We start from the raw sequence: 22,028 nt of genomic DNA, 5'->3' as shown, positions 1-22,028 counted from the left end.
AAGAGGGAAACTGTCTTCAAGGTCGGAAACTGCGAAATCAGAACCGGCCAAGAGCTAAAATATCTGGGGGTCATAATTGGCAAGGAACTGCGATGGAAAGAACATATATAATACGTGTCTGATAAGGCATCTAGGACAACAACAGCTCTGCAAAGGGTCATGGGATCCACATATGGGCCTAGCGCAGAAAAGAGGAAACTGCTGCCATTAAGATAAAACAATATCTCACCAAACTATTAAAACTACAGCGAACAATATTAATCAGAGTCACAAGTGCATACAGGGCGGTATCCGCGGAGGTATCATAAGTGCTGGGAGATGAAGTATCAGTAGACATTTCCATTCTAAATCGAGGCATATCTAAGGAAGCTAGGGATCACAAGAAACGTAACTTAGACGAGTGGAGAAATAGGTGGAAGAAGGATACGGGGAAGGGAAAGTGAACAAAGAGGCTCCTACCGGATATTGATCCCTGGGTCAATCGAAAATGGGGAAGTATTAATTACCACTCGAGCCAGTTTATGTCAGGGCATGGATGTTATAAGGACTATTTATATGTATAAATACAAGAGAGCTCGAAATGAAAATTGCGTGTACTGCGAAGCGTACGATGACGCGGAGCATACTTTCCACCAATTCCCGAAATGGACCAGACACAGAGAACTTGCCAATATTAACATGGGAACAACGATGACGCCAGAAAACAGCATGCTGATAATGCTTGGTAGCAGAGAGGGATGGAGCAGCATGGGAGAGGTGGTATCTTCTAAAGAAAGAGGGGAGAGGCTGGGGAGGGAACACGCGGAGGGGGTTTCAAGAACCAACATCCCACGCCGGATGTCTGTTTAGCAGATTTTACTCGACCTCGTTAAAAAAAAAATAAAAAAAAAGAGTTTGGGTTGACTTTGGGATAAGATTAGTTTGCTTTGGAATTAGATTAGATTGGTTTGAGGTTGGCTAAGCTTGATTTATGGTTTTGTTGAATTGCTTTAGATCCAATCCAATCACTATATCAGTTTTATGGCTAGCTTGATTTAGACTTAGATTGCTTTCTGCCTGCGTTGTCATGCATAGGATTTAGATTTGCTACACTTTTTAACACCAGTCAAAAGACTTACAATAATATTTAGACATAAACAAGGAAATTTAGAGAAAATATAAATAAATAAATAGTATCAATGATTTTCCACAACCCATAAAAACTACAATTTGATCAAGTAAATATCTCCTTACCTCTTTTAACACTTTTATAAACTCCGTAGGTGTATTTATCGACACATTTAAGTATTCTGCGTTGGCGTTAATGTACTGCAAAAAACTTCTTAACCAAGACTCGGTATAAAGCGGATTAGAAATGTAGGAAGTATTTTCGAACGTTTGCGTCAAATTTTCCACCATAAATTGTACGTGGGGATCAGAATAATCGTATTCGCCATCAACAATAACTTGAATCCTATAATAAAACATAACATTTATTATGGATCATAAATTGTTTGAAATTATATTTGTCATAATTACCTATAAGGAAATTCTCTATAATAATCGTCTTCTCGATCGAAAAATTCGATAGCGTAGGAATCTTTTTTGGCAACTTTTCTTCGTTCCAATCCTTCTTCAATTTTAGTAACTCCATAGAAAGCACCGAGGAGGTAGAAACCGAAGATGAAAATTATTAACGTTTTGACTAGTCCGTTGTTGAGGAACTTTGCAAAGGAATCTCTGAAGAATACCATGAAACCGTGTTCTTTGTTGTCTAAAGGATTGTTTATGTCTTCAGGATCAACACCTCCACTGCAAAATACTCTGTAGAACCAATTGCGGTGCTCTAAAAGGTTAAAAATTGAAATATATTGCATCAATAAAGATAGTAATAATAAACTATTCAGTAATCAATCTTAAATACATTACAATAAATTTTATGTTAGTTTGGCTTACTTTCACTTTGATAAAGTGTAATTATATTCCAATATATTGCGTACACTCTTATTTACAGCACCATTAAGATTTTCAATGCATCTACTATTACTTATATCGATTTAATACCGATTCAATTATAATATTTCTTTTGCGAATCGATTCGTTCGCATTTAGTTCTTTAACTATGGTGATAATTATGTATTTTGAATTAAACGCGCGCTTTCTCCTCGTACTCGCGGGAACAACGCACAATCTTTAAATATTGTTTTCTTTTTTATGTTTTATGGAAAACACCGGGAAGAGGGAAGTTTTACTCATTCATTGTTGGTTTTACCCGCGTGCTATTGCGTAATACGTTCCAGGGAAAGTGAAAAGTTGAAGACTAACACTAATTATCTTTGAGAACAACTATTTCTAATCCTTTTTACTACGTATTGTTGGAGATCATTTCAATATTTCTTTTTCTTAAATGGTTTTTGAAAGTCAAAAGTATGAAGTTAAGAAAGTTTTAAAGTTGTTGTTTAATTTTATCAAGCTTACAGCAATTTTGATCATTACTCAATTTCCATTTGTAGTACCCGGAAACCCAGAATAAATTGGTTCCAAACGAAACTTCTATAAAGCGCTACAACAGCTGTTTTCTAACAAGAACGAAGTCCTACGTAGAGTTACGTCTAATTAAGACTAACTTCGGTGTGGAGTGAAAGTGGTAAAGATAAACTTAGGACAGCACATGGGATATTCCTCTCCTATAAAACATTTTAACCGGCGAAGTCTTCGCCTATGACTGTTTAAACTTACGTGTATTATGCATAATTGCGTGCTCGACCAATAATTGCACGAGAAGCGAATCCCGAGAGGTGAAAGTGGAAAATCCCGTTTCAAATTTACGGCAACGTCTTATTGAAGGAGTTTGTTTTTTAAAAAAATGTTGCGTAATCATGCCAGTTCGAATGGATAAAATGCTTGTTTTGTCGCTTATTACATAAATAAACAAGGTATAAATGTTAATGATGACATTAATAAGTTTCAGTTACAAGGAAACCATTAACCTAAATGTATTTTGATTATGGAGATTATTAAATTATTATCTTGTTATGTTAACTTCTTTCAACAAACTAAAGTTTACTGATTGCTCTAACCATAAATAGATAATTGTAAATGAAGTTCGAGAAAATTTCCTTCCGCAATTAATTGTTCAAGGAAAATTTTATACAACAATCTCTTCATCCTGGAAACTTATAAAGAGGTATAACTTAATCTCAAATATTTGTACCCCTCTCAAAAAATATTATTTCTCGACCGGCGCGGCGAGACGATAGCAACAAACTTTTTCCTTTATATTTCCACCTACTTCTAGGGCTCATATCTTCGTTATCTAGAAAGATAGCGAAAAACTAAGCACACGGTTGGAAAGCTTGGCCTTTTCTCTATCTTAAACCGTGTTTTCGTCCGCCGTATGTTGATAATAAGAGCAAGAAAAAATAAGAAACGTCGTCATGCATTCAATTTACCTCAGAATTACCAAACTTCACGGCCTTGTGCGGCCATTACCAGATGGAAACTCAATAAATGGTTTACATATTCGGAAAGAGCTGACCTTGGACTATCTTATTCCGAGTTTTCGTCCGTCAATATCTGTCGGCGACTGTAAAAAAAAAGCTCCTGAAAAAGAACCTACAGTTGGCAACAACTTTACTTTTGTATTTCGATCTATGTACTTTTCGGACGGATATCTTTGTTATTTGTAACGCTAGCGGAAAACTAAGCACACGGTTGGAAAGCTTGGTAGTTTTTCTATCTTAAACCCTTAAATCGATATGTTGATAATGAGAGCAAGAAAAAATAAGAAACGTCGCGCTGCCACGAATTTTTGCAGCGGCTAAACCACGCTTGGGTCAATAACTCTCTTATATGACGGGGAGGAAACTTTAGAACTATATTCATCCTATGGGAAATTTTCTGCTCTTTTCATCGGTATATAACACATCTCAATCACACGTTTGCACAATCGTTTTTCAGCCCAGCAACAAACTTTTCTCTTGTATTTCCGTCTACTTTTCGGGCCAATATTTTCGTTATCTAGAAAGATAGCGAAAAATTAAGCACACGGTTGGAAAGCTTGGTCTTTTCTATATCTTAAACCATGTTTTCGTCCGCCGATATATTAATAATGTGAGCAGAACAAAATAAGAAACGACACACTACATTTAAATCACCTCAAAATTGCCCCACTTTAAGGCTTTGTGCAGCCGTTATCAGAACGAAATTCAACAAATGGTTTACTATTACATATTCGAAAAGAGCTAACCTTGGCCTGTCTTATTTCGAGTTTTCGTCCGGCAATATCTGCCGACGTCTGTAAAAGAAACACACCTGAAAGACAACCTACAGGTAGCAGAACGTTATCACTTCTTATCCTAACTTTCTTATTTGATGAAGGAAAAATTGGGACAAAGTTTTACCCGAGAGAGAATCCTAACTTCATTTCATGTTGACAGATAATCTTTCACTCTTAATTTATATGAAACCGTTTAAACACATATACATAAATACGAAGGCTTTCACGGCCGGTGTTAATAAAATGTTTGACGTGTCGGATGCCATGTTGCAACCTTCTTCAGAAAACAAGTTCGAAGCGAACCCGAAAGTTTCTAGTTCTAGGTCTAGTGTTAGTTCTAGTGATAGTGCTAGTGTTAGTTCTAGTTTTAGTTTTACATTTAGAAACATGTTAAACTGTTCAAAACGGAAAGATTATTTCATGTTACACCTATTTTATCAGAATCTGAAATTGTGTTTTGATGGTTTTGAATCTGGTAACGTTACCAACCTTTGCATTTTAAGTTATTTAGTTTATCAATTTAAAAAACGCGTATGCAAATGCGTAAGCGAAGTGCGTCGCACACCGTTGGAAGGAGCAGAAAATTTCCCATATAATAAATATAGTTCTAGAGTTTTCTCTCCTTCATATAATTGACCCAAGCGTGGTTTAGCCATGGCAAAAATTCGTGGTTTAGGTAGTTCATAGTCAGAAAAAAGGATTGTGCAAACGTGTGATCACGGTGTGTCATACATCGTTGGAAAGAGCAGGAAATTTCCCATAAGCTGAATATAGTTGTAGAGTTTTCTCCCTGTCAAATAGGAAAGTTATTAGTGCAAGAAATATTTGCTTGTTTTCATCGGTAGGGGCTTTTTCAGGTGCATTTTTCTTACAGACGGTGATAGATATTGGCGGACGAAAACTCGGAATAAGATAGTCCAGGTCAGCTCTTTCCGAATATGTAAACCATTTATTGAATTTCTATCTGGTAACGGCTGCACAAGGCCGTGAAGTTTGGCAATTCTGAGGTAAATTGAATGCAGCGCGACGTATCTTATTTTTTCTTGCTCTTATTATCAACATATCGGCGAACGAAAACACGGTTCAAGATAGAGAAAAGGCTAAGCTTTCCAACCGTTTGCTTAGTTTTTCGCTATCTTTCTAGATAAAAAAGATATGGGCCCTAGAAGTAGGTGGAAATATAAAGGAAAAAGTTTGTTGCTGAGCGGTTTGTTGCTAACGTCTCGCCGGTTATTTCGCGAAACATCGGGTAATAATAAAACTCATCTTCCTTCAGAATCGGATGATCTTGATAGATTCTTTCACGAACAAAAGACATGAAATTTTTTGTGCTATTATGTGATATTGAGCAGTATTACATTGCCTGCGTAATTTATGTCCTATAAGCAAATTCCTCTCTGTAAGAATAATGTGATAAAACTGTTATATTTTTGAATAATATTTTGATGAAAATCGTAAATTAGTTGCAAAATTAAGATTTATGCTGTAAAATAAAACTCTATACGACATTTCGGGGTGGCTGTGGTTAACTGATCTAACCACAGTCAAAATACGGGCTTTATTAGCAATACAAGATGTAATATTCTATTAATGCTGTACCAAATTAGATACTTTGGCTTGTAAGTCTTTAATAATGTGAAGGGCTGCAAAGACGCCTTTGTAATGCCATTATACATAATTTTTAATTTATCGCTTGTGACGAATACATTTCCAAATGTTTGGAAGGTCGCAAGAGTAACTCCGATTCACAAATGTGGCCCCTCTGGCGATGTAGGAAATTATAGACCTATATCGGTAATCTCCTGTTTTGCTAAACTTTTCGAACAGTTGATTTATCGCAGGATTTTAAATCAAGTAAAACTTTCGTTGAATGTTAATCAGCATGGATTTATTCCTGGTCGCTCTGTGGAGACGAACTTAACTATCTTTACGGATTACGTTGCCAAAGCATTGGATGCTAGAGCTCAAGTGGATGTTAACTACACGGATTTTGCAAAAGCATTTGATAGGGTGGATCATGATACGCTTCTGCACAAGCTGGCACAACACGGGTTTTCTTATTCTACTCTTAGTTTTTTTGTTTCATATTTGTCCAACAGATTTTATTACGTCTCTTATAAAAACGCAGTATCAAATATGTTGGGGATTGATTCAGGGGTTCCGCAGGGTAGTAATCTGGGCCTTTGTTATTCTTGTTATTTATAAATGATTTGCCTCTGGTAATTAACTCAACCAGATGCTTACTCTTTGCGGACGATCTGAAGATATTCACAACTGTACATGACTTATCTGACTGCCGGTCCTTACAGTGTGATTTAGATAACGTATTTAATAGGTGTCGGCTCAACAAGCTCCATTTTAATGGGTGTGTTGTTTTCGCCTGCTTTATGCTTTGCGGAACATATTAAAGCCACAGCTTTGCGTCTCTTAGGATTTGTCATTAGAAATGGGTACAGTTTCTCAAACTTACAGACGCTGCAATTACTGTTCAATTCTTTAGTGCGATCTAAGCTGGAATATGCGGAATATGCGGTCAATTCTTTATTCTAATTTAATAGAAACTATTCAAAATAAATTCATTAGGTATCTCTATTACAAAAAATTCCGTGGTTTCATTGGTTTTAGATCGTACGAATTTGCACGCAAATTATTTAAGATCACCAGGTTGTCTCTCAGAAGAAAAATTATATCACTCTGTTTTCTCCATAAAATGTTGAATAATAGTATAAATGCTCCATTAATATTAGAAAATATTGGTTTCTGGTTGGATTACACGTTCTGTGATGGGTTAATTAACATTTATGCTTGATCTTGGTTGTTTTGCTTGTTTTTATTGGTTATATTATGTACTAGTAGACTTAAGTTCTGAAATTTGTAATTAGGGGCAACAGTGTAATTTCGGAAGTAAAATAAATAAAATAAAAAGTAAAATATTGCATAGCCTTGTTAGCAAGTGACCTCGGCTAGTATCTCTATTACATTGTACATTGAAGTATATCAGCTATTATCTCTGTAATGGTATACACTCTGGTGCATCGGCTACCGTTTCATTAAAGCAGTAAGCAGTAGAGCCTCGGCCGCAAGTGATCTCGGCTGTTATTTCTATAACATTGTAGATTGAAGTATATACGATAATATTTTTTACTGTTGTACATCGTAGTGCCTCGGACGCAAATGACCTCTGCTTCCATCTGTTTAAGGAAGTAAATAGTACAGACGCGGCCGCAAGCGATCTAGGCTACTAACTCGCTATTATCTATTTAATGTTGTATATTGTAGTGCGTCCGACGTAAGCGACTAATATTTAAAGAAATAATTCGTTACAAGAAAGCATATAGGGTCCAAATTACCAATGTGTATAATAATAAAGAATTACCACCAAAATTACCAAAAAAATATTAAAGAAAACACCACTTCTTCTATCAATAATAGTAGAAGATTAAAAATATTATAGAATGTTTCTTGATCAATATACCATCCAGTCAACAATGGGAACCAAGGCAACCGAACACCATAAAGAGCTGAAATTTGGCAGAATAAATGTAACAACGATAATCTAAAACAATAAAATCCACATTAAATGCGTCAGCACTACATTGTCTACCTAGATATCTTCTAATAAGGTCACAGATTTATTGTTGATCGTGACTTTACAAAAAGAAACCATTAATTGAGACTCTCAACTAATGGTGATCAAAGGAAGAGAACTCCTAGAAGCGATAAACGAATTGAGTTGTGAAAGTATATCTACAGATAATTCGACTTACTGCCAAGTACAATATACTACCCTAACAGATGCTAATGAGATCAGCCTTTTGATCTAATTGACGTTTTCATCTCCGCATAGAACGTTATACAAAAAGAAAATAATCTAACGTTGACGACAAACAAATTTACTGATTGGCAAAGCTTCACACTGACTTGAAAAAAACTTAAATATATGTTAAATGTAGGAATAAAGTCAAAACAAGGATTGATTGTGGAATTGCAAAAATGTACAAAAGTTTTCTAGTGTACAGCTTAGCAGAGTATCGCAGAAAATAAAAAGCTCCAAAAATGAATTAAATCAAAGGGATAAGGAATCTGTTAAAAAAATGAAGAAGCAGAAGAAAATGATTTCATTCTAGAGTATCTCTTAAAAGAAAACAACTGATAATATCTGATATATTGTCACTACAGATTATTCACAATGAAAAGATAAAAAAAAGACCCATTATGCTGATACCATCATTCAGAAATAAAATGGCATATGAAAGTCTTGAAGTCAATGAAATCAACCCCAATGTTAGTTCAAAAAAAAACTCCGGGTTCTAAATTAATAACAGGATAAGTATAAATATAGCCTCAAAAAAGATGCAATTTAGGAGGTGGATAGGGAAAGTTGCAAAAATAATAACAAACTCAAAGCCTGCAAAACCTCCACACGAATTTACATGCTAACGGTCTATATCGTTACTTATCATTATAAAACTACTCCTATAGAGAATGAAATAGAAATAAAGAAACTGATCCCTTGTTTAATTATGAATCAGAAATATATCCAAAAAAGCATTGGACAAAAAAATTTGTTCTGGAGTTGTGCCACAGGCATTCAATATGGTAAGACAACAAGAGCTTCATTTAAAATTTAAACAGCTACTTCCTGTAGAATATTGGAAATCAAGAGAGTACATTCTACCCATAAGAAAATCAGTGCTGAAGTATTACAAGGTGTTCTGGGACTTTTCTAACTGTTGGTAAGGACAAAAAATTATTTTATCAACAAAAGAGTGAAGTCAAATACCTTGGTTTCCAGGAATCCCGACTCTGATAGAATGCTCATGTGTAGAAGAAAAGACAAGAACTGTATGTTCGCTCTAAAAGAATATACTGGCTGATTGATACTGTACTCTGTGTCTGTATAACAAGCTACTTTGTAACTGCACTGCTGAGTCAAACGGAAATATGGTCCACTCCTTCCAAAACAGTACTGAGAAATGTTATCAATGCTCTTTAGTACATTTGTTGAGCGATTTCTTTACGGTATAGGCTTGTCAACATCCAAGCGTCTTACAAAAACAGAACCCAGTATTAATTATTACATACTAATTGTAGTGTATATTAGAAATTAACATTTAATCAGCACTATTGGGTATATGTACTTTAGCGCAAAAAGGTCCTTTCTTGTAGCTGTAGGATTTTATAAGGCTAGATATATCAAAGCGTTCGAAAAGGTCAGATTAGGCAGTTTAGTAACTGGCCATTGAGAAGGTACCTATCTATATAATCATCTATATTATCTCCTCGGACTCGAATGATTTCAATCAACCATCCACTCTTATTGTACCAAATGTTATACTCACAAAACCAGCTAAGAAAAGTGTTGGCAACAAGAAATCGATGTGTATAACTTTGATATCCCTTGAAAGAGAGAAATCGAATAGAGAATGAGGTATTACTAGAAGAAATAACTAGAAGAAGCAGAGGTCGCCATAGAATCACTAAGGCTAAACGAAAAATTAAATGAAGAATAATTGGACGAAACGGAAATAGATGGAAGAAAGTTCAAAAATGGAAAAGGAGGAAAATGAGAAAGACGCCTAATTGAATAAATGAGAATTTTAGGTTAAATTCGAATTCGATTAAGAACAGGATGTTTTGAAATTATAATTAATATAATATTTGTGATTTCTCGTGCAAACTAGAGTTAACCCAAATCATGTCAATTACATGCTTTTCTTAAATTAAAATAAAAAATCCTTCGTATTTATTTCTGAGTGTTAAGAAGTGATTCATAGTTTTAATTATTGCTGAAGTATTCTGATTTGTGAAATCACATAAAATATTAACATTTCTTAACAAAAATTTCACGAAAAGATTCTTGAAAGCAAAATGTTCATTTAAATTATGTTAGAAATTGTCTAAAATGGTTCTGTCTTTATTCGAATTAAGAAATGATTTTTTAACAATGATTTAAGAGGAAAACTTAAAAAAATCACACTATCTTTATTTGTAGGAGTTAAAGAATGATCTATATCTTAAATTGAAGCTAAAATATTCTAAAATCGAAATTGATGTTGTGATCCATTTTAACCAGTAATCGAAATGCCGTTTAAAGGAATGTAAATCATTTTTGCACTTTTACTGGTTTAATTAATATACAGGGTGATTCACATAAGAACCGACACAGAGCATTGACATGTATAGGACAATAAAATAAGATGATTTAACGCAACTTATCTCTATACCAAGTTGTACCTCTGAGGAGTTATAGGCTTTCAAAGTTGGGTCTTAAATTTTTAAAACATTGAATATCTTCGTAATAAATTAAGCTAGAAGAACCAAATTTGGTATACGTTGTGAGTGTACCGAGGGTATTAATTGGTAGCAAGTTGAGACCAATTGAGGCATTTCAAAGCGTTGATTAAGGGTGATGGTTCCCTAAATTTTGGCAGATTTTTTTAACCTTTTGGCGGATTTAATACATTACTACTTCATTTCATGTGGAATTTAATTCTAAAACTTTTCTTACTCTTACTATTTTTTAAAAAACATTGTCGTTTTCATAAAAAACTCAAAAAACTAAAGACGCGTATCTTGTTAATGCTACTTAAAATCATCGAAAATTCAGTAGTCGGCTGTGAAATTGTACATAATTTGAGGAATAAACTGTGTATTATGATAAAAAGACATCATCCATAAACAAATTTAGTTTAGGCATAATAATTTTCTAGTGATAAAGAGAAAATCCCCAAAATGTCAAAATTAAGTACTTTTGATTTTAAAATCGATCATAACTCAAGAATGAAAGGTGATGACGAAAAGTTTTTTAGGAATAAATTGTTTATTATGAACTAAAAAGATATTATTGATAAACAGATTTTGTTTAGATGTAATGATTTTCTAGTGATAAAGAGAAAATCCCCATAATGTCAAAATTGAGTACTTTTGTTATCAAAATCGATCATTACTCAAAAATTAATTGTGATGGAGATAAGTTTTTTTGAAATAAATTGTTTATTATGAACTAAAAAGACATCATCCATAAACAGATTTGGTTTAGTTATAATGATTTTCTAGTGATAAAGAAAAAATCACCAAAATGTCAAAATTGAGTACTTTTGGTATTAAAATAGATCATAACTCAAAAATTAAAGATGATGGAGAAAAGTTTATTTGAAATAAATTGTTTATTATGAACTAAAAGGACATTACTCATAAACAGATTTGGTTTAGTTATAATGATTTTTTAATGATAAAAAGAGAAAATCATCGAAATATCAAAATTGAGTAGTTTTGATATTAAAACTGATCATAACTCAAGGATGAAAGGTGATGGAGAAAAGTTTTTTAGGAATAAATTGTTTATTATGAACTAAAAAAACATCTTCCATAAACAAATTTAGTTTAGGTATAATGATTTTCTAGTGATAAAGAAAAAATCATCAAAATGTTAAAATTGAGTACTTTTGGTATTAAAATAGATCATAACTCAAAAATTAAAGGTGATGGAGAAAAGTATATTTGAAATAAATTGTTTATTATGAACTAAAAGGACATTACTCATAAACAGATTTGGTTTAGTTATAATGATTTTCTAATGATAAAAAGAGAAAATCATCGAAATATCAAAATTGAGTACTTTTGGTATTAAAATTGATCATAACTTAAGGATGAAAGGTGATGGAGAAAAGTTTTTTAGGAATAAATTGTTTATTATGAACTAAAAAAACATCGTCCACAAACAAATTTAGTTTAGGTATAATGATTTTCTAGTGATAAAGAAAAAATCATCAAAATGTTAAAATTGAGTACTTTTGGTATTAAAATAGATCATAACTCAAAAATTAAAGGTGATGGAGAAAAGTATATTTGAAATAAATTGTTTATTATGAACTAAAAGGACATTACTCATAAACAGATTTGGTTTAGTTATAATGATTTTTTAATGATAAAAAGAGAAAATTATCGAAATATCAAAATTGAGTACTTTTGATATTAAAATTGATCATAACTCAAGGATGAAAGGTGATGGAGAAAAGTTTTTTAGGAATAAATTGTTTATTATGAACTAAAAAAACATAATCCATAAACAAGTTTAGTTTAGGTATAATGATTTTCTAGTGATAAAGAAAAAATTATCAAAATGTTAAAATTGAGTACTTTTGGTATTAAAATAGATTATAACTCAAAAATTAAAGGTGATGGAGAAAAGTTTATTTGAAATAAATTGTTTATTATGAACTAAAAGGACATTACCCATAAACAGATTTGGTTTTGTTATAATGATTTTCTAATGATAAAAAGAGAAAATCATCGAAATATCAAAATTGAGTACTTTTGGTATTAAAATTGATCATAACTCAAGGATGAAAGGTGATGGAGAAAAGTTTTTTAGAAATAAGTTGTTTATTGTCAACTAAGAAGACATTACTCATGAACAAATTTAGTTTAGATGTAATGATTTTCAGGTGATAAAGAGAAAATCCCCAAAATGTCAACATTGGGTAATTTTGGTGTTAAAATCGATCATAACTCAAGAATGAAAGGTGATGGAGAAAAGATGAAGAAAACCTTGTCGTCAAATAACTTTATACCCTATTTGTCAAGTTTGACGTACAATTTCATAGCCGACTACTAAATTTTCTCTTATTTTAAGTAACATTACGAAATACGTGTCTTTAGTTATTTAAGTTTTTTATGAAAACGACAAAGTTTTTTAAAAAGTAATACGAGTAAGAAAAGTTTTAGAATTAAATTCCACATGAAATGAAGTAGTAATGTATTAAATCCGCCAAAAGGTTAAAAAAATTTGTCAAAATTTATGGTACCATCACCCTTAATCAACCCTATGAAATGCCTCAATTGAGTTCAATTTGCTACCAATTAATACCTTTGGTACATTCATAACGTATACCAAATTGAACTTTTTAAAAATTTAAGAGCCAACTTTGAAGGCCTATAACTCCTGAGGTGTACAACTTAGTATAGAGGTAAGTTACGTTAAATCATCTTAATTTATTGTCCTCTACCTACATGTTCCTGCTCTGTGTCGGTTCTTATGTGAATCACCCTGTATATATTATTTTGAATAATAAGTTCTAGTTTTACATATTTTGCTTAAACAGTGTAGTCATCATCAGAAACTACAAAATGGAAAAAACAACAATTAAACAGACTGACTTAAAAATTATTGTAAATTCGGATTATTCCCAAATCTTAAATTTAAAAAAATGTAAAAATTCTTAAATTTAAATTTACAAAATGCATAATATTATTTAAAATTCAAAGAAAATAAGCAACATGACATAATTAGTTGTTAGGTTCAAAATATAGAAAAAAATGGGGGCATAGTAAGGTAATGTTGTTGGATTAGGGATAAAGGAGAAAAAGGAGAAAAATTAGCCATTGGGACCCCAAGATCTGCAAAACATCTGTGTGGCTAAACAGATGAGTCCTCGGTATCTTAGGGAAATGGGTTAGATAAGGATTTGTGTAATGGAATTTTTTAAGAAAATACCTGGTCATTAAAATATTCAATCGCTTATATTATTCCTGAACCTATCTATCTTATAATTTTCCAGCAAATTTAACTTGTGGCCTTTATTTTGAGAATGTAGCAAAATTGACATTTTTGTCTATATAAAAATCATGGTTATGAGTTAAAAGATGTATACCAAAACTTGACTCTTCTCTTCGGATGTGTTCTTTTGTTCTATTTTTGAATGGGCGACCGGTTTTACCTATGTAGTAAGCATCACAAGTATCACAAGTCAACTTATAAACCCCATTCTTGTTTAATATGTTTATTTTATCTTTGGCGTTAACAAGAATTCATTGCAACGTATTATTATTTTTATAGGATAATTTAATACCGTGATTCCTACAAACATGTTTAATGATGTGTGCTATTTTGCCTGGATAAGGGATAGATCTGTAAATTTCATCTCTGGAATTAATTGGTTGAAGAGCTGTGGTACTCTTAATATTTTGTTTAATCATGAATTTATTGTATGTATGCCGTTATTTATGCCAATTAATTTTATTATACTTAATTCCTTATTTTTATTTTCTGCAGAAATAGGAGTATTAAACCACCTGTTTGGCAATGGAAAGAATTTGCTGGGATGATACTATCAGTCTGTGTTGGCTTTCTATAGATTTCAAAATCTATTGAATTATTGTTATTTATTAATGTTAAATCCAGGAAATTAAATTTGTTATTTTGTTCTATTTATATTGTAAAATTGACGCCATTGTGTAAGTTATTAATGCACTAGTAGAAATCATTCCATATTATCAAAGTGTCATCTACGTATCTACACCAAAGTATGATGTTATCATTAGTGTTATTTTTAATGTCAAGTAAATTGTGTTCAAGATGGTTAAGAAATATATCTGATAAAAGGCTACTTACAATTAGAGGAGAACCCATTGGTAGCCTTTCATTATATTTATAGAATTTATTGTTGAACTGGCAAAAATTTTGTTCTGTACAGATTTTTAAAAGGTTATGAATATGTATAGCATTTTCAATTAATAAATCTTTAGTTATATCTAATGTATCTTTAATGGGTGTGTTGCTGTATAAGTTGGTAATATCAAAAGAGATTAAAGTGAAATTTCGAATTGGATACTTTAAATTTTGTAATGTGTCGATCAAATAGTCTGCTTTAAATTGGATAGTGTTTCTGAAAAATTGTATCATTTTTTTTAGAATCTGTCGAAATAAAGAACTTGTTTTTAATTTTTGTAACCTGTTAATACGACACATTTATACACTCAATGTCCTATAGTATAGAATGAATTTCTGGAATTTACATCCCTTAAACGACACTAAAATATTCTAGTTTCACATCACACAAAAGTGTGCAGCCTCTATAACAAAAATTAAATCAAACTTTTGTCAGAAATGATTTAAAAAGGAAATTAAAAAAAATCGCCTTGTCTTTACTTCTAGAAGGATTTATATTTCAAATTGAAACTGAAATATGATAAATACAACGTAAAGCCGCTTGAAAAAAATCTTTTTTCATTATCTATAATAATAACTATAAAAATAAAACAAAGAATTATTTCCTTTTCATCTTTTTAAAGAATTTCAATTTCTTTTAAAACTCTACATCTGCATACGCAATAAAAACGTTTACACACCAACATATCATCTTTAACTTTCTCTTTCGTCGTTGTCGTCAATTATCAAAAGTCAACGCCGGCGCTGAGCCAGCCCGGAAATAAAGCATTTTCACTTACTTGACTTTGAGACCGGGTCGACTTTGAAGCAAAGCACCGAGTGTAAGTTCTTCTGTTCGCAGTAGCCGGAAATGGCGACGCAACCGGCGAAGAAGGTCAAATGCCAGAAGAAGGTGAAGATCGTGGCCACTCCTAAAATGAAAGAATACAAAAACTGAATGCCAATGTAACGAAGGGAATGGGAATGGTAATTAGATCGTGAGTTCAAGTCGTTATTGTTAACTGAGAATTTCTTTACCTGAATATAAGCAGAAAATCGTTACCGATGGGAATGGACTAAATACACCGATGAAGAAGCTAACCATGTCAGTAATTGATGTTATTGTTATTGATACGGCTGCTTCGCTCAACATTTGGGCCATTCTTCTCGGTACCCCATCTTTTATTGATGTTCTTCTCCATGCGGCTAACATTACAAATGTATCATCTATGCCAATTCCTACAAAATAATAAAAATTATTCTAAATACAAATAAATTATAAATTAATGTTTATTACCAATCATTAAAAATGGGGCAGCTAAATTAATACCAATGAAATCAACTCCTATGTACATACAGAGCCCGAATGCTGATAAAGTTGCCATTGTAGCGCTGATATTTCCTAAAAGACCTAACCATGGTTTGGATCGGACCCAATCGGCCATCATACAAGTTACTAAAATTTAAAGTAAAATGTTAAAATTTGATTAATTTGTAAGCAAATTGGTCTAATTAAAAAAGGTTGCGTCCGCTCTAAATATCACTAAAATTGGCGTTTAATTGGTAGATTTATAAAATTGGGTCAGTAGTGAATTAGATTGCATATATTTCTTAATTAATTACATCAGAATTAATTACGTTAATACAAGTAATTATCTGAATCGGAATAAATAACATTTCTAAATTAAACTACAAAGATAATTAATATATTTCTAATAAATATTTTCCCAAACAAAATGAAAGTTAAGCAATAAAAATAATAATTACCAACTGAGAAAATAGCCATAATAATAAACGTTGATGAAAAATATGGGATTACTGATCGAGTATTCTTTTCTAATTCGTGATCTAAAGTTTTTGATGCAAAAAGTGCTATTCTAATATGCTTAAAAGTTCCAGCGTTTTGTTCTTTTTGGACGATTTTTAAAAATACTTCTTCCCAAGCTCCTCCTCTGCAACACAAATTCAAAATAGATTTAGACATGTATTAAAGAAAGATTAAAGAAATTAATTACTTTGCATCCAACTTTTTCGTGTCAACATTCGCAAAATAAACCAATTGAACGGATGGAACACTTCTTATAAATCCATCTTCATTTAATTGGGTTCCACCAAAATACAATGGAAAGACGTGAGTGTCCCAAGTTACCGGATTTAACATTAAGGGGAATGTTAAATTGAGTTCTCCTTTAATTACCTATAATAAAATTTGTTGTATTTCTTAATACACCATAAAGTTAATTCATTATGGTTTAAAATGTAACAATGTAACTTTCAAAACGGGACACAATGCGCTTTTAGAAAATTGTTTTAACACGATGTTCAACGAACTGTAACAAGTTTAATGTAAGGTTTGTTAATTATTATCACGTTTGAAATCAGTTTCGTTGCGCGTAACATTTTAACATCGCTGTTTTTATGAGTTACTCAAGGTAATAGAAATTCTATTGTACCTTCACCAAATAAATAAATAAATAAATTTATAAATACGAAAATGTTGTTTTTATTTCACTAAGACATTAATTTTATTAAAAATTGGCTACTAACATTATAAGATTTAGCCAAAACTTACAAAGTAGTAATATGATGGATAAAACAAGCTAATGTTGGCAGTGTTTGGCGTATTATGAGGTTCATTTTTGTTTTAATTTTAAATTTAACACGGTGTATGTATACTAAAAAGTTTTAGCGAACAATTTTAAAGAAAAATTGCGTTCAAGTTATGTTATAAATGTTTAAAAATGGCAATTAGCAAAGTTACTTCGTTTCTGAGAGTTAACCGATGATTCATATCTTAATTTGAAGCTGAAATATACTAGTTTATTATATCATACAAAAATATTAATATTTCATAACAAAGATTTCCTGAAAAAAAAGGTTAAAAGGAAAATTGCTGATTTAGATTATGATAGAAATTGTCTAAAATGAAATAAATAGATGGCACTACATCTGTGTCTTTATTTGTTTGCATAAACTAAAGTTGAAATATCTTAGTTTGTCAGATCATATAAAAGTAAAAATATTTCATAATGAAAATTTTAATATGTTGGAAATAATCAAAAATGGAAATTAAATAGAAACACTCAGTCTTTATTTCTGGGAATAAAACAAGGCCTATAACTTAAAATGAAGCAGAAATATCCTAGTTTATTTACGTCATAAATAAAAGTGCAGACTTTATGACAAAAATTTACGGCAACAATTTTTTAAAAGAAAACTGTATATTCAAGTTATGTTAGAAATGATCTAATATGGAAACTTTTAAATTGAAGCTGAAATATTCTACTTTGCTACATTACACAAAACTTTGCAGCCTTCCTGCTAAGGATTTCATGGAAAAAATTCCTAAAAGATACATTATTGTGCCAGAAATTGTCAAAAATTAAAATAGAGGAAATATCTTCATTTCTGGGAGCTAAAAAAATATCTATGTCTTAAACTGAAGCTGAAATATCCTAGTTTAACACATCGTACAAAAATGTGTGATAAAAATACTGAAATGTATTCGGATCATAACCTTAGTAAGCAACTAAAGCTCCAATCACGAACAACCAAAATAAAGGAACATCATCAAATTAGTCGAATTTCGAAATTATTGTTCAACTTCTTCTCCACTCATCCTTCCCTGTTGCCATCCTTTTTCAATTTTTCGTTTGCATTAGCAATTTACTGTCTGCCTCTTTCCATCATTTCCTCGATTTTCCTACTGAGCGTTTTCCTTGCATTTTATTATTTACTGTTCTTCTGGGTAGATGATCTTCATCCATTCTTATTGCATACCCTGCCAACCTCTATATTTTCACGAACTGTGATACTAGTAGTTATCTTAATTCTGGTAACTTCTAGGCGCTGCGCCCTCGGCTTCCGGATAGCGGTATACTCACTATGCTTGCCTGGAAGATATAGATGAAATAAAATAATCTCCGCGGACCAACAGGTAATCACCAACCCGGTCGGCTACCGTGGTGACTTAATTGCCAACTTCTTCCATATAAGACATGTTGGATTTTAAAATGAAATTACCCCAGGCAAGTAGAACGCAAGGCTCAGATTTGTCGGATTTCAATCAGCCTCGAGGATACCAGGGGAAGTAAAAATTCTTCTTAGACGTGAAATAGATTCATGCAATTTTTCTTTGAGGATTTTTTAATATTCCATCAGTTGCATGAACGATGAACGAGCTGCTACCTTCATAACTTTTTCAGTTTCGACAATCTTGTACAATTGACTAAAGTGGGTAATATCATAGATAGAACATTCAATCTGATGCTTGCTTCTTCACACATAAATCTTAACGTGATACATTCCGATTTTGCTTTGGTTCGCGAAGACAATTATCATCCAGCATTGTTGGAAACTCTTGATATATCTGCACCTTAGTTCCTTACGATTCGAAATATATACCGAGACGCCCAGCATTGCTTCAAAAGAGCTGCCCGACTTATACAGTGCAGTGTTGAGTATTGACTGGAATTATCTGCTGTCTTTGTCATCAATTGAAGTATCCTGTGATGTTTTCTGTACATTATATAACGTCCTGGACACGTATGTGCCAAAAACCATCGGAAAACACATGAAGTCTAAATATTCTCTATGGTACTTGAATAATCTAAAGCGAATGCGAAACGTTACCATAAATTGTCTAAACGAACCAATTACTCCTTTTATCGAGCAAGGTATGTTCGTTTCCGCCTGGACTATAAAACACATATGCGAAAGGATTGCCGGGAATATGTAAGGTCTTTGGAACAGAACATGAAGAATAAAACAATGAGTTTCTGAAGATTTGTTAATGTGGCTAGAAACAGTAAGTGCATGAACACTCACGTCAAGAAACTGCCCCGGAGGAACTAGACGTGGGAAAGCCAAAACAACAGAGTAAAAATGAGATCGACTAACAGCAAGGAGATTTGACGTTTGCTCGAGCTGAGCTCGACGAAGTATCTACGAAGATTACCAACAGCGTTCAAGAGGCAACGAAAAGACTATGCGTCCGTACCACATCAAGAGGCAATAGATTGAGTGCCAATATGATGATGTCAAATAAATAGAAACGCGGAGAGATATAAAGCCCTCAATAAAATCATATGGAAAGAGATCTGGAAAGCCTTAACACCCAACGGTTTTTCAGAACAATCGCCGACAATACCATCATCACAATACTACGACGCAAGATGGCTCGAGAAAAACAAATTTCCAAGATGGAAAACGATGAGGGAGAAATCGTCACAAAACAAGCGGATATTGTGAAAATCGTAAAAACACCCGGAGAAGACAGAGTGAAATGGTCCAGATGCGAGGGAAACCACTGAAGGAGGCATTGCTCATCCTGTTCACTTCCATGCCTACTTGAATAGATGGCTGTAGAAACAGAGGATTTCAATAGCAGTTAAAGAAAGCTACTACGCGAGTGTAGAAAATTACCGACCAATTGGCTTACTATTTAACCTTAGCCAAGAATAGTCACAGACCGCTTGATCAACAAATTCGACATCTATCAGCCAGTCAAACAAGCGGGATATGTTAATCAAGAAGACAACAGAGTACAACATCCCTCTCTACCTCGCCATAGATTATCAAAAGGCGTTCGACTCCGTCGAGATATGAGCAATACTAGAAGAAATGGATAAGACGAGAATTCGAGTCACACTATTCTAACCTTGTCCAAAACATTTACAGCAATGCAATACTACGGGTCAAACTGTGTGAGAACATGCTCACGGAGAAAATCCCGATTGAGAACCCAACCCAACCTAAACTATTCACCTTGGCACTGGAGGACATCTTCAAGAAACTATCTTGGGAAAAGAAATGCATCCATATCAACGGCACCTACCTAAATCATCTGAGATTAGCGGCGACATCGTACTGATAAGCAGCGACCCAATGAAGTTGAAGAACATGCAGGAGGATACTTCATAAAATATCAGCAGTAGTGGGTCTAAGAATGATTATTGAAAAGACAAAGGTTTTGAGTTCAGACACTCCCCAGCATTTGATAGAAAATCATATTATAGAAGTTGTAGAATAGTACGTCTACCTTGGTCACTATATCAAGCTAGGCAATGAAAACCAGACCACCGAAATACCAAGAAGGATATGATTGATATGAATCTCGGAAAACCTGAAACGGAAAGTGTTCGAATTCTGTGTACTACCGGTAACAACATATGGCCTAGAAACCATCGTGCTCATGAAAAAAGTGCCAATAGGCTAAGAATAAACCATGGAGGAGGCAATGCTAGCGATCATTCACAGAGACAGAGTGAGCAATGAGGAGATCCGAAGGCGCACTAATATCACAGACGTAGTGGCATTGATTGATCTTCCAACTGAAATCATAAATTCACTTTCGAGTAACCACATAGGTACAAGTAGCAAAAAGTTCTAGGAAAGAATCGATCAAATTAACACCATAGCCTTTTCAGAAAGTATCTTTTATTCACGTTCGAGACATAATTGACAGTTTCAAATCTAAAAGCACTAAGGATATATATGGATTTAATATGGTGATTGTAAAGAATATCAAAGACTTTATAATCACACCTTTAACTAGTTGATTAATATATGTATTGAAGTATGGTTATCCCTAAATATAAAAAAGGCAATCCTGAGCTTATTCAGAATTTTCGACCGATATCGCTTCTACCGATACTCTCGAAGATCTTTGAAAGGGTTTTAAATATGCAAATCGCTAAATATTTTGAGGAGAACAACTTATTCATAACTTCACAGTTTTGATTTAGGCAGGGCGTAGGCACTAGTGACGCAATATAAAATTTTGTGGAAATGGCTCTGTTTTGAAAATAGAGAGTATATGACTGCCGTTTTTTGCGATCTTAGCAAGGCGTTTGACTGCGTACAACATGATTTACTGTTACAAAAGTTAGGAAAATATAATTTTGAAACAGGCAGCCTTAACTTAATTAGATCATATCTCACCAACAGATCTCAAGCCGTTAAGTCTCAAGGAAGGCTTTCAGAAAGAAAGAATGTTTGTATAGGGGTTATAAGGCTCGATCTTGGGGCGGTTCTTTTTCTGATTTATGTTAATGATCTGGCAAGAAATATTGACAGTGCGTCTGTGGTCATGTATGCTGACGACACTACATTGATAGCTAAAAGTAAAGATCTGGGAGTTGCGACAGAGTTGGCAGATTCGGCGTAGTCAGCTGCTAGGGATTGGTTTGAGTCGAATTTTCTCGCTCTCAATCGGGACAAGACGATCGCATCAACCTTTACACTACGACCCCTTAATGAATGAAACCCCAATTTCGTTAAATATCTCGGGGTTAATATCAATCCCGCGTTGACCTGGGAGCTACAAACGACTACGGT

The 22,028-nt window shown here is 33.0% G+C and overlaps 1 protein-coding gene across 1 annotated transcript in view; it reads right to left on the bottom strand.

Annotated features, from left to right (window-relative positions):
* Positions 1-22,028, bottom strand: part of LOC111417240 (patched domain-containing protein) — a 75,689-nt gene that overhangs the window by 5,675 nt on the left and 47,986 nt on the right. Inside the window, exons 4-10 of the mRNA XM_023049461.2 lie at positions 16,706-16,887; positions 16,458-16,642; positions 15,988-16,146; positions 15,729-15,929; positions 15,491-15,622; positions 1,519-1,825; positions 1,234-1,453 (exon numbers count right to left, since the gene is read on the bottom strand). Coding sequence (XP_022905229.2) covers positions 1,234-1,453; positions 1,519-1,825; positions 15,491-15,622; positions 15,729-15,929; positions 15,988-16,146; positions 16,458-16,642; positions 16,706-16,887 — 1,386 coding nt within the window. The remainder of the gene's footprint in view (positions 1-1,233; positions 1,454-1,518; positions 1,826-15,490; positions 15,623-15,728; positions 15,930-15,987; positions 16,147-16,457; positions 16,643-16,705; positions 16,888-22,028) is intronic.

This window comes from Onthophagus taurus, chromosome 2, assembly GCF_036711975.1.
Source record: "Onthophagus taurus isolate NC chromosome 2, IU_Otau_3.0, whole genome shotgun sequence".
Classification (NCBI taxonomy): domain Eukaryota; kingdom Metazoa; phylum Arthropoda; class Insecta; order Coleoptera; family Scarabaeidae; genus Onthophagus; species Onthophagus taurus.
The sequence above is the reverse complement of the archived record's forward strand: the minus strand, read 5'-3'. Positions and strand labels throughout refer to the sequence as shown.